The sequence below is a fragment of the Micrasema longulum genome, unplaced genomic scaffold (assembly GCF_059751315.1).
Source record: "Micrasema longulum isolate JH-2025_06_02 unplaced genomic scaffold, ASM5975131v1 h1tg000426l, whole genome shotgun sequence".
NCBI classification, from domain to species: Eukaryota; Metazoa; Arthropoda; class Insecta; order Trichoptera; family Brachycentridae; genus Micrasema; species Micrasema longulum.
In genome coordinates, this window is record NW_028277626.1 from 92,151 (window position 1) to 104,618 (window position 12,468).

The 12,468-nt window shown below is 35.4% G+C and overlaps 1 protein-coding gene across 1 annotated transcript; it reads right to left on the reverse strand.

Moving 5' to 3' along the window:
- Nucleotides 1–2,641: 2,641 nt before the first annotated feature.
- Yod1 (Yod1 deubiquitinase) lies at nucleotides 2,642–5,674 on the reverse strand. Its single transcript, XM_088226358.1, is given in 4 exon segments — nucleotides 2,642–3,749; nucleotides 4,761–4,933; nucleotides 4,936–5,091; nucleotides 5,184–5,674. Coding segments are annotated over 4 exon segments (795 nt in total). The 5' UTR covers nucleotides 5,542–5,674; the 3' UTR covers nucleotides 2,642–3,641.
- Between the last annotated feature and the right edge of the window lie 6,794 nt (nucleotides 5,675–12,468).

Here is a 12,468-nt window from a genome sequence, read left to right on the forward strand (position 1 = left end):
TATTTTATAATTTTCTATGAAACATTCTAATGTTTTATAAAATATTATAATATTCGTCATGTGGTTTTATTCAAATTGTAGATTTGGGATGAGCTTTCAACTTTAAAAGAGCAATATGTCACAATTACATTAGTTACCAACTTGTGCCAGTGGCCCGACGTTATGTAAGTAAAATCAAATAGAAAAACAGAGATTGTCAAAAAATTTAAAGGTACTACTACTACCATCACGCCATTTCTCCGTAGGGGTAGGCAGAGAGAATGGACCGCCACACACGTCTATCCTGGCATACAATCCTAGCCTCTTCCACATTCATAAATCTTGTCATACATGCCCTTCGGTTCTGTCTGCTTTTGACATGACCAGACTTAAGATTTTGGTTTATCTGATCATGCCACGATTTCCTTGGTCGTCCTCGTCTAACGTTGCCGTTCATTTTTGCCATATATACTTGTTTTGCCATTCTCTCGTCGTCCATTCGTTCTACGTGACCAAACCATCTCAGAGACCCTTTCTTAATCTTATTAATTATACTTGTCTCAGATTTACACTCTCGCCTGATTTCATCATTCGTAACCCTGTCATACATTGATTTCCCACACATTCGTCTAAGAGATCGCATTTCAACCGCGTTCACTCGGCTTTCATCCTTCCTCTGCCAGTTCCATGTTTCACTTCCATACATAAGTGTTGGGACTAAAACTCCGTTGTGCACTGCCAGTTTAGTTTCGATTGACATATTTTTATTAGAAATTACTGTGCTTAGTGCTCCGTTCATTTTGTTGCCCGCATTCACTCTTCTTTCAACATCTTTTTCTACTCTTCCATCTCTTGAAAACATGCTTCCCAGATACACAAATTCTTCTTGCTCGAGACATTCGTTGTTTACATTTATTATGCAGTCAGTAACCTCACTATCCCTTTCAAATACCATCACTTTTGACTTACTTTCGTTCATCGCCAATTCGCTCTCCAGGCATACATCATACATTCTAGAGACTATTTGCTGCAAATCAGGTAGGTATGGCATATTAAATGTTATTATGTACATGCTTTTTCTCCATGTATTGTGTTGGCTATTGATAAAGTTCTTGATGAATTAAAAAAAAAAAACAGGTAATACATTTTAAGCATTTATATAAATATAAAAAATCCTTCAATGAGCGGACATTTTTACTATAACACCACTTAAGAATATATTAATTTGATGTATTTATGTACCTACTAAGATCTTTGGGTTGTGCTTTACTCAGTCGAGTTACCCGCTAATACTAGGATTCTCATCAGACACATACCACGTAGCTCTGCCAGAAATTACAAAATTATTTGTGATCATGGCGGCCTCCATAGTGTAATGACTAAAACACTTAAGGCTGTAGTCGGGTAAAACGAATGCAAAATTAGGAAATCATACGATTTTGCCATTTTAAAAACTAATGTTTTTTTTAATCGGGCAATAATAAAAAAACAAAAAAACATAAATTAGATAAAAACAATATTTTTTCAATGTTAAAAAATATACTTAAAAGTTTTATTTAACTAAAATATTATTACTTTTATACTGGCAGATTACGCCATTTCAAATTTAGACTAAACATAGGTATCTGGAATCTCAATAAAGACTAAGTATTGAACAAAAATTTGTTGTAATAATTTGAAGATAATAAATTTAACATAAAAGTGGCCGCGGCCAAATTTTAATTTTTTTGTTTTCGAAAAAAATACAAGCATTTTAAATCACATACATTTTTGTGACATTTTCCTTTATTTCTACTTAAAATTATGCCTTCGGTAATACTTAAAAATAATATTGAAATACTTAAGTTGAAACCTTTTTTTATAGAATTGTATTCTCTTTTTTTGAAAAAAGAAGATAATTCTGGTTGTAATATTCAATTTAAAACAATATCTTATTGACTTTTTCGTGACCAGCCCTTTCGAAAGCAATTAGGATCCAAGATACCTTAGTTTAGTCTAAATTTGAAATGGCGTAATCTGCCGGTACAAAAGTAATTATATTTTAGTTAAATAAAACTTTTAAGTATATTTTTTAACAGAAATACCTTTAAAAAATATTGTTTTTATCTAATTTATGTTTTTTTATTGTTGCCCGATTAAAAAAAAACATTCGTTTTAAAATGGCGAAATCGTATGATTTCCTAATTTTGCGTTCGTTTTACCCGAAAAAGACAAAAAAATTATTGTGATTTTTTTCGAGCCTGGGTATTCTTGCTGTAATTGGGCTTCTGGCTTATTGCGCTGCAAAATACTGCGTATAATTTTTTTAATAATTATTATTAAAGCAGACGAAACAAAAGGTTTCTGTGTAACATTTATGCCATTTTTATTTTATCATGGATTTTACATTAATTAATAATTATGCTCTAAAAGTATTATATTATTACTGATGGGCTTGTGTAGATATTTAATATCGCATTTCAAGGATAAGTGGAGCACAATTATGTAAAGATATCTTCACTATCAGCAGAAACAGTTTCATATAACATAATATAATCATGTATTATGGATGCCCGAGAACCGAGAAGGGCGAGAAGTAGTGCTAGATAAGGATGGAAGTGATGTAGCGGTAGAAATGTTACACGGGATTCCATCACAATTGTGAGGCTAAAGAAAATCATCATTTAAAAGAAAGCACAAAGTGAATTTTAATACTATTATACGCACATAACAAATTACATATTATTGAGTCAGTGATTTAGCTAAAAACTACATACATATAATATGTATTATTATATTACAGTCTTTTTATGCAAAATAGGTTACACTTACTTTTAGATCCGAGGAAATTTCAAAATAATCAAGAAGAGTTTAACATTAGATTTACTCGGGTGAACTGATGAGTATCTTCTCAAATACTCATTACCTGCAGTGTAATTTTAGAGGTAGAGAAAGCGTTTCTAGCACGTAAATTAAGCGCTAGCAACGAGGTCTATCCCCATTCAAAATACCAACCCTGGTATGAATTGTTAATCAAATCGATTATAATGGTGGATACTAGCTACTTAATTTGAAAAACAAATGCATATTTTTGTGTTGATTAAAAACAAAATTTTTGGTAAGCAAGTTGAAAGCGAGAGAAAAAATATTTATTTAGTAATCCAAGATTTGCAACTGTCTCCACAAAAATACATATTACTAATTGTTAAGAAAGTTTGAATAGACCTTTGGCTTAGAATTTCTATTACCTTTGGTAGTACCAAAATGTAGAAAAGAGGAGCTTTTAAAACTATTCGACATTTATGAAAAGGCTCTCAATTTTAAAATATACTTTTGATGAATTTCTGCGTAGTATTTCAATTTGGTATTATTGGGTTAAAAACATCAACTAATTTGAGCATTTACAAATATGTAAGTACTAAAAAAATTATAACATAATATTATATTGAATAAATTGCACTTCAATTTCTCATACACTATCAAAATGTATATTGCATTTTGTACTACTTAGAACATGTTTGTATACCGCAAAATAAAATATTTCTCAATGTTAGAAAGGCAGATTCCGCTAACATCACTTTACTAGGGACATACGGTAATATCCCGTCACCAGAATATTGCGTTCACCCTTTGTTCAAAAATAAATATTTTCAGATCGTGTCCATTCTGGGTTTTACCGAAACCTAAAAATTGTACGTGATAGTTCTGGATGTTTTCATTTCCCTAGCGAGTTCTTCAGCTTCATTATACATCTCCATATCCTCGATTGGGAAAAGTGTTTGTATATCACCCTGAAAAGAAAACGACTTCATTAATAACTATTTATTTAGGGAAAATTCCTACTATCCTGCTGCGCACGTGGTGCAACGGTGAGTTATCCACTCACGATAATGTATTCCACTAAATTTAAAACCCACTATACACCTTCACCATAGTTGTTGCACACCAGCGTCCTGACAAAGAGACGGGCAAGTCTCGAAACCGGTAGACATAGAAAAGTTAATGCTTTAAATATTCATTAAATAATATGTTCCAGGTTAATTATAATATATCAAATGCCAATTTGTGGGGAATTCCCTAAACTTTGAGGAATCTCAACTCGATTGGGGATTTTGTGGGGTTTGGTATTATGCGGGGATAGTGCGGGGATTTTAACATTTTACCATTTATCTTTAGATAACACATCGATAGTTTGATGGTAAGTGATTAAAACATTAATATTATTATGAATAAAATCGATATTTTTTAATGGCAACACAATATCAACTTAAAAAGTAATTCGGGGATCCCTTTTTTAACGGAAAATGAAAAAATTACAGTCGAATGAGCACATTAGGTACTAGTACAAACGACTGTTTGCGTTTTGTTTTATTATCTTTCAAAATAATAACGGTTTTGTGCTAAAAATTATAAATGGTTGTTTTGAAAGTTATTGATAAAAAAAGTGCAATATAATCCTAAGGTGGGTTATTAACAAGATTAGTTTAAATTCTTCTTAAGAGCCCACAAATGTCGCCCCGAAATATCGAGGATGATAAGACCTTAAGTCTATTTTGTATGAATTAAAAAATATTGTATTATTATATGGCATGGTGGACCCGCGCTACACTCGCGATTCTAACCAGTTTTTATATTATACATAAATTGGGACTTTGTTTTCTCCCCATTTGGGTAATTTGATCTAGACTTTTGGGGAATTTTGAAAATTAGCATTGGCAACGCTGAATACAAGACTATAGAGACATAATATAATATATACATTATGCACAGTTTTCCTATATTAAAAATAGAACAACACATACCTCTGGCTTTTCCAAATACAAGGGGTCGTAGTGTATTCCGTCAAATAATAAAAAGACTCTCTGCCCGTAATCTCGGTCTTCCCCGAATCGGTTGATGATGGCGTTTCGGGTGTCCACGACGTCCATCTCCAGGCCGTAGAAGCGCGATAGGACGGACACCTCGATAGCTCCTCCCACGAGGTCGGCCTCTGGATCCACTCGCCGTACTCCGAGTTGGGGATCCCGAGGAAGCCTTCGCTGTATGTGGACGGATCTCCGCCGACCACTTCCGCTATAATTTGTCTCAAGAATGTTCCCACGGTCGTGTCCACCTTTCCGTTTAAAACGAAACCTGAAGAATAAAACACGTGAAAATATAGGCATTATGTACAAAACAGATATTAAGGTTGTCGAGATGTTAGGAAAACGTAAATGTACCCTTACCGATACTAGTAAACAGGCAAGAATTGTCGGAAGGCACAACTTGTTTCATCAAAATCCCTCTGTGTCCCTTTCTCTCGCGCACCAGCGACGGAGATGCGTTCGATTCGTCGGAGGGCAACTTGTCTTCTATTATTAAGGTGTCACCGGAGGATATCCCGCAATCCGAAAGAAGTTTATTATCGTTGGAAAGATCCATAGGTTTCGGTGGAAATCCACACAAAACATGTAAACGTTCGATTTGAACATCGGTTAAACTACTCAAAAGACTTTTCAATTCTGCTATTGTACTCTGAAGAGTTAAATTTTTTATTATTTGCTGCCCCGACTTACTTTTAACCTTTAAAGCGAAACCTGCCATAGCGAGGACAATCTAAAATTAAAACTCCACTAATTGGACAGTTCAGGCCAACAATAATACATTAAAAACGATAGCATATATTTTTACATGAACATTTACGATTTCCGATTACAATTTTCCAATATTATGAGAAAATTATTTTTATTTATACTAGCAATTTGACCACTGAGACAAAGTGGACTGGCAAACTGGCAATTGACACCCACAAAACAAATGTCACAAATGACACAAATGCAAGTGCATAGATTAAGAAATTAATAAAAATATTTTTTTTATTTGAACACTTGAGCAGTTTTGCCAACCCTACCGATTTTTACCTACATAGGGTTTCTCAGCAATAATGCATTTAAATATCACCTTTTAGTTCACGCTAGCCAACTCCAAAAAGAGACCCATTTTTAATTACCGCCTTTACAAATAAATACATTAAAATAAATCCCCATTTACTAGAGCCGTTACTACGTATTTACAAATATTTCGTCCATTGTTTAATGTCAATTACGATTCCAATACCTTGGGTTAAATTCAAATGACCAAGCGGCGAATTACCTGGAATTCCAAAACCCTTTCTATTGAAAATAATAACTTTAACCATAAATATTGACCCATGTTTTCCGCTGGGGAAAAACATAACGTTTTTAATAATAATTCGCAAACCGATGGCCATTAAAATAATTTTTGTATTTCAAAAAGCGTATACAGCATTTTTAATGTCTTCCATACTTATCTCTTTCGCATCGTCATCTGCATTTATGTCTACTTGAGAAGGTGGTAACGCTGGCTATATTTCCTGTGTTCGTTTCGTACACTTCCTCAAAATATTCCTTCTATCTCGTTTTAATTCCACTATCATTCGTCGCCATTTTTCCATAGTTTCCTATTACTGCTGTCATACATCCGCTATCCTTGCTTTTTTGGGAATTTTTAGCTGCTTTCCAGAATATTTTAATATTTACTTGGAATTTTTTTCTCATTTTTATTCCCTCACTTTCACACACACCTTGTTTTACTATCTGGCGCCCTCCGTAGTGTAGTGGTTAAGACGCTTGACTCACGCACGGAAGGTTCCGGGTTCGATTCCCGGTGAGAACACAAAAAATAAAATGGGATTTTTCTCAAGCCTGGGTGTTCTGTGATGTAATTCACCACTGTAATTGGGCCTCCTGGCCTGTTGTGGTGCAAAATAAAAATAAAATAAAAAATAAAATAAAATAAAATAATATCTTCTTACATTCAATATATACACTTTTGAATGCGGCATACTAACTGTTATCCATTTGACTGACTATTAACAAGTTTAACCATGCTTTCTTATTTTCTTGAACGAGCTTTTTTATTTCATCATCCCACCATGCATCACCTTTCTTTCTTCCTTCTTTTGCCACACCGCATACTTCCGTTACTGATTCACACATACTTTTTTTCAACCAATCCTACATATCATCAATGTTCATACTTTATCCACACTCCCCTATCAATCTACGATTAACCGCGCTTTCAAATGTATCTTTCATATCATCATTTTGAAGTTTTTCAACTTCGACTCTAGATGGCGCCTGTATCTTACGGGTTTTGTATCACCATCCTTGGAACAATATTACTCTTAATACTACCAAGAAGTGATCGGTTTCCATTTCAGCTCCTCTATATACGCGCGTATCAACTGTTACAAGTTTCAATTCAATTTCAGTCGATGACTACATAATCGATAATAGACCTTTTGTTGCCTCTTTCCCACGTATACTGATGGATTTCCTTATGATCAAAGAACGTATTTGACATAAAAAGGTTCCATTCCAGACATAATTCCAGCAGCCTACTTTCATTTTCATTCTGCCTTCCATCCCCGAACATACCTAGGGCCGACTCCATCCCGTCTCTTCGAGTTCCCACCCACCCATTCAAGTCTCCCGCAAGTATTACTCTCTCACTATTTTTTTTCCATTCATCACACTTGTCCAAAACGTATTTTTCTCAGATTCACAGGCGCATAACCTATTATTAAAATAATTCCTGTCAATCCAATCTTAAATCGTAGAACTTATAAAAACATACTCTTTAATACACTCTATCATTCTGGGAGACAGAAACGCGGCAACACCCTGGCAGGCTCTGTCTGTATCTGGGACCCCAGACCAGAGAACCAGGGCGTCACCGTGTTCCATCGAACCGCTTCCCCTTTTCTAACTTTCCATAATACATAATATATCTTAACATTAATTCCTAATCCATCACACAATTCGTTCATTTTTTCACCCATGCATCCCCTTATATTCCATGCCGCAACTCTGCATTCTTGCGTTTTCCCCCTCTGCGCGCCCCCACGGGAGGAGCGACTTGGCGGGTTGCGAGCCTCATCGAAGTTCGTTAAAGTCATCCTCTCGTTCTACCAGCCTACTTAGTATTAATTATTCTATCCTTCATCCTATACTACCTAAATGCTCAACTATAATAAATGAAAACAATGATAAATAGTTTATTCCTAAGACTTACAGTATAAGTATTCACAGAAGTACCTAACACTAAAATCCACAAAATAACGTCATTTACACAACAATAGCAGTCATTTAAAACTAAAACGAATGGTGTCTCTATTGTGTGCCGAACGTGTACATTTCTGCTGGAAGCTTGAGTCGCCGCGCGATGGTGGCAGTGGCACGTGAATCCCAGATGTTCCAGCTGTTGATTGTCGCTCAGTACAGCACCCGCCTGCATAGGCTTTCAAGGAAGGTAAAACTTCCCGCGCCTTACCTCACCTCGGTCCGCGGTTTGGGGATCACACTTTTGCAGGTGACAAACAATGCCCCCAAATGAGAAGCCCCCTTTTCACTTATTGTTTATTGTTTATGCACACATTACTGCCTCAAAAATATAAAAATAAACTCATTCAAATTACACTGGCTATGTTTTCCACAGAGGGTGGAATACAAACTCTGTTGGCTTGTGCATAAATCACTGCACAACTCTGCTCCGGAATATCTAAGAGAACTATGCATTCCAGATGAACTAGCTGACAGGCGTCTTACGCTTAGATCAGCTACGTCGAAGGCGAGAGAAAAAGTTATTATACCTCCATGCAAACAGCGCATCAAATTCAGTGAACGCGCATTTGCGGTCGCAGGCCCTATGGCATGAAATGCTCTCCCAGTAGAGGTGTGAGGCTGTGAGAGCGAAATAATGTTCCGGGAAGAACTTAAAACCCACTCATTCTCTAGATCATTTGAATACATCCGTAGCATGTGATAACAAAATAAATTATTTTAATTAAATTACAAATTTAAAAGCTTCCATAATAGGTTCATAATTAAGTCCATAGTAATAATATTTACTCAATGTATTTAACTTCAACGATTTATATTTATGCATTCCGAAAGCACTAGCCATGCTGTAAACGTAACATGTGGCAACTTTTTCAAGCAGTTCCAGAAATTTCGCACACGAATTTTTTTTTTAAAGAATTTCTCATTAAAATATATAAATGCAATTGTAACTTGATTCATCAATTAATTACGCGTCATGTAAGCGTGTACATAAAGGGACAAAGTGTAGAATAACAGTCAATTCAAATATGTTTAGTGGTGGCTGTGCCTTCCACCTAAAAAATAAGCAAGCGAGAAGAGAATTGGAGGTCACACGGAAGGAGGAGAGAATTGGGCACTGTCAAACACCCAAATATCTTGGCACAACTCTGGATAGGACGATTTTCTCTAAGCAGCATTGCACCAATACTAAACAGAAAGTCTCCGCCAGGAATAACATATTACGAAAACTCACCGGTTCATCTTGGGGAGCATTTCCACATGTACTCCGCACTTTTGCCTTGGGTTTATATGTCCACGCAGCAGAGTACGTTTGTCCAGTTTGGCAGAAGTCAGCATATACTGTAAATGCCATGGCGTGACTAGTGTCCGGCTGCCTTAAGCCCATACCAGTGCACAAATTTTATCCTATAAAAAGAATTGCTACACCCAACACCAGGAAAAATGTAGCAGCAGACACAGAGAGACGCAAACAAACCCATGACCCTAGAAACTCCCTTTACGACCATTGAATGGCTTCTTTGAGACTGGGATCGAGGAGGAGTTTCCACAATGTAAGAAATGAATGAAGACCTCTGGAGAAAAACGCAGAGAGGATCTGTGGAGAAAAAAACTCGGCAATAGGCTCTGGATAATGCTATCCGATAGCACAAACACCGCCCACAGTTTTGACTTCCCTGCGTAGAAAATTTTCAATAGACTAAGGGAAGGGGTATCTAGGTGCAAATAGAATCAACAGAGGTCGGGTTTTCTGGAGGGAGATGACATGAACTACGATTGTGGAGAGGTACAGGATGATTCTCATCTGCTGCGGTGTCCACAAATGCAGTTAACTTGTGATGAGAATGATTTGAGGATGGCCACTGACAAGGCGATATCTATCGCTGCACACTGGAGCGGCAAGCTCTGAAGTCTAGACCCGATAAATAAGTAAAAAGATCTATGCTGAGTGCTGAACTGAATATCAACCCGAAAAAGTTGTTCCAGAAACAACAAAAATATTAAAGTAAAGAAGACGAAGAATATTAATGTTTGGTTTGTGTTAAGCGGTTTTCAAACAGTAAAACCCATGCAAAGTGGGTGCAGTGTTTAAACTGCCAACTGTAGTCTCACATAGCTTGCTAAAATAATAAACTGAGCAATGTTTGTCACAATTGTTTATCTTATTTTTTTATTACTTTCTTTAGTTCCTGTTTTTTGCGCCATTGTTTATTTATTTTACTATAATACACTTCATTAAATATGAAAAATAAGCACTATTTTCTTTTTACAACGTTACAATTATCCCTTTGCCTTGTTATAACCATTCCTAGGGGTCTGGGGTGCTATTCTAAACCACTCTCGTGGCACGAGAAAAATGTTATTCTCGTGTATTTTGTATGTAAATACACGAGATAATACGGCCGCGAGAGCTTTTGAAATACCAGCCCCGGATGGTTGTAACAAATGCCGTTTTTGAATTATTCGTTTTTTTTTATTAAACCTACAAGTTTTTTAAAGTCATGTATATAACAGAGATTGGCATATTAATACGAAGACATGCCTCGAGCCCTCAAAAATGATGACACTTCGCTCACGCCCAAACGCTCAGTCATGCCCAAAGTGTATTTAGTCGTTTTTTTTTTGCACCACAACAGGCCAGGAGGCCCAATTACAGTGTTGAATTACATCACAGAACACCCAGGCTTGAGAAAAATCACATTTTTAAATATTTGTGTCCTCACCGGGAATCGAACCCGGAACCTTCCGTGAGTGAGTCAAGCGTCTTGACCACTACACCATAGAGGCCGTTCTTCGACCGCCAGCTAGGAGTGACGTTTTGAATCGAAACAAAAATACCTACTTGTGTCATGAAAACGTCTAAAAACCTTTCGGATAAACATTGTAAAAAAGATTGTGTAATTTTTTCATCCGTAAATATTTTAAATTACTTTGTGTGAGACTTTTTTTATATTATCATAACCTATTTTTTTTTACGTTTACAAACGTCAAAAAAATGCCCCACATCATTTCAGTGCTCAGGCCTCGAGTCTAGGTAGTGTTGTATATAGTGTAGAGTAAAGCAAACAAAGAGTACGCACTTAACATTTTTTATTTTCATAATTGTTATAATGAAAAAACTCACAAACAATTACAATCTTATGAAAATACGTCATTTTCAGAAACAAAATAAAAAGTTTTTAGGTAGTGAACAGTATTAAAAGTATATAAAAATAAGCAATAAGCAAATAAGGAAGACCGAGAAAGACATGGCATGACCAAATCCAACAAATACTTAAAGATGGACATGTCAAAAGTCGGAATAATCGGCGCGCGTGCATGAGAAGATGTATGAATGTAGAGGAAGCGAGATCTGTATGCAAAGATAGAGTGTTGTGGCGTTCTATCCTCTCTGCCTACCCTTACGGGGAAACGGCGTGATGGTTTGTTTGTTTGTGTTTGTTAAAAATAAGCAATGATACGTATTATTTTTCTGCGTACAGGTATACTAGGAAAGAGTAAAAGTAAACAACCAACTATACTAGGAAACAGTACGCAAAACCATTTCTTCGTACAAGGTAAGAGTACGCATATAATACAATGTTAATTTGTCTTTCACAAATCACAATTAAATGCATTAAAACCAATAAAGTCAGCGCATTCATCGTGCCACCACGTTTCACACCTTGAACATTGGATCCAATCCACTCCCGGTTGGTACATTCCTTTGCAAAGAGGGTAACGGAAGACTTTTTGATTAATTTGATCATCTGAACTCATTGGTCTACAATTAGTTTTTTGTTTATGCCCTGGTTTCTTTGATTTTGCTAGTAATTTTTCTGCTTTTTCCTTCTTCTTCTTTTCTTCTCTTTTTTTTATCTTATAATTGTTTTTTGCAAAGATAACTTGTAAGTTCTTTAGAATATTTCTATATTTTGTTTTCTTTACATTGAAGATTTTGTTAGGGGACGAATTTCAGATGGTAGTAAATAAGTTAAACCAGCTTAACATATTGGTGCTATAATAGGAACAACATCTGTTTCTTGATTGTTGTGTCAGACACCAATTTTTAATATTTGAAAATTTATTTATCTATTTTTTATACATAGTTTACATACAATTTAGTAAAGATTATTGAAAAATTGAAATTCAATACAAATCTCGTTGTAATATAAATACATAATTTTTCGTTAAATTATTCCAGTAATTTAATATTTTATATTTGAAGTTTATATTGATTTTTGAAAGTTCGACGCACTCGGATTTTAATTTTGTTTATGTTGTTAATTTTGAACCATTCTGAATCCAGTACAATCGTACGGGTTATTTATTTCAGATTTTTAGAAGCAACTTTCAATTTGAACTTTCCCACGCGTTTCGACTCAATGAAACGCCGGCCTATTTACGT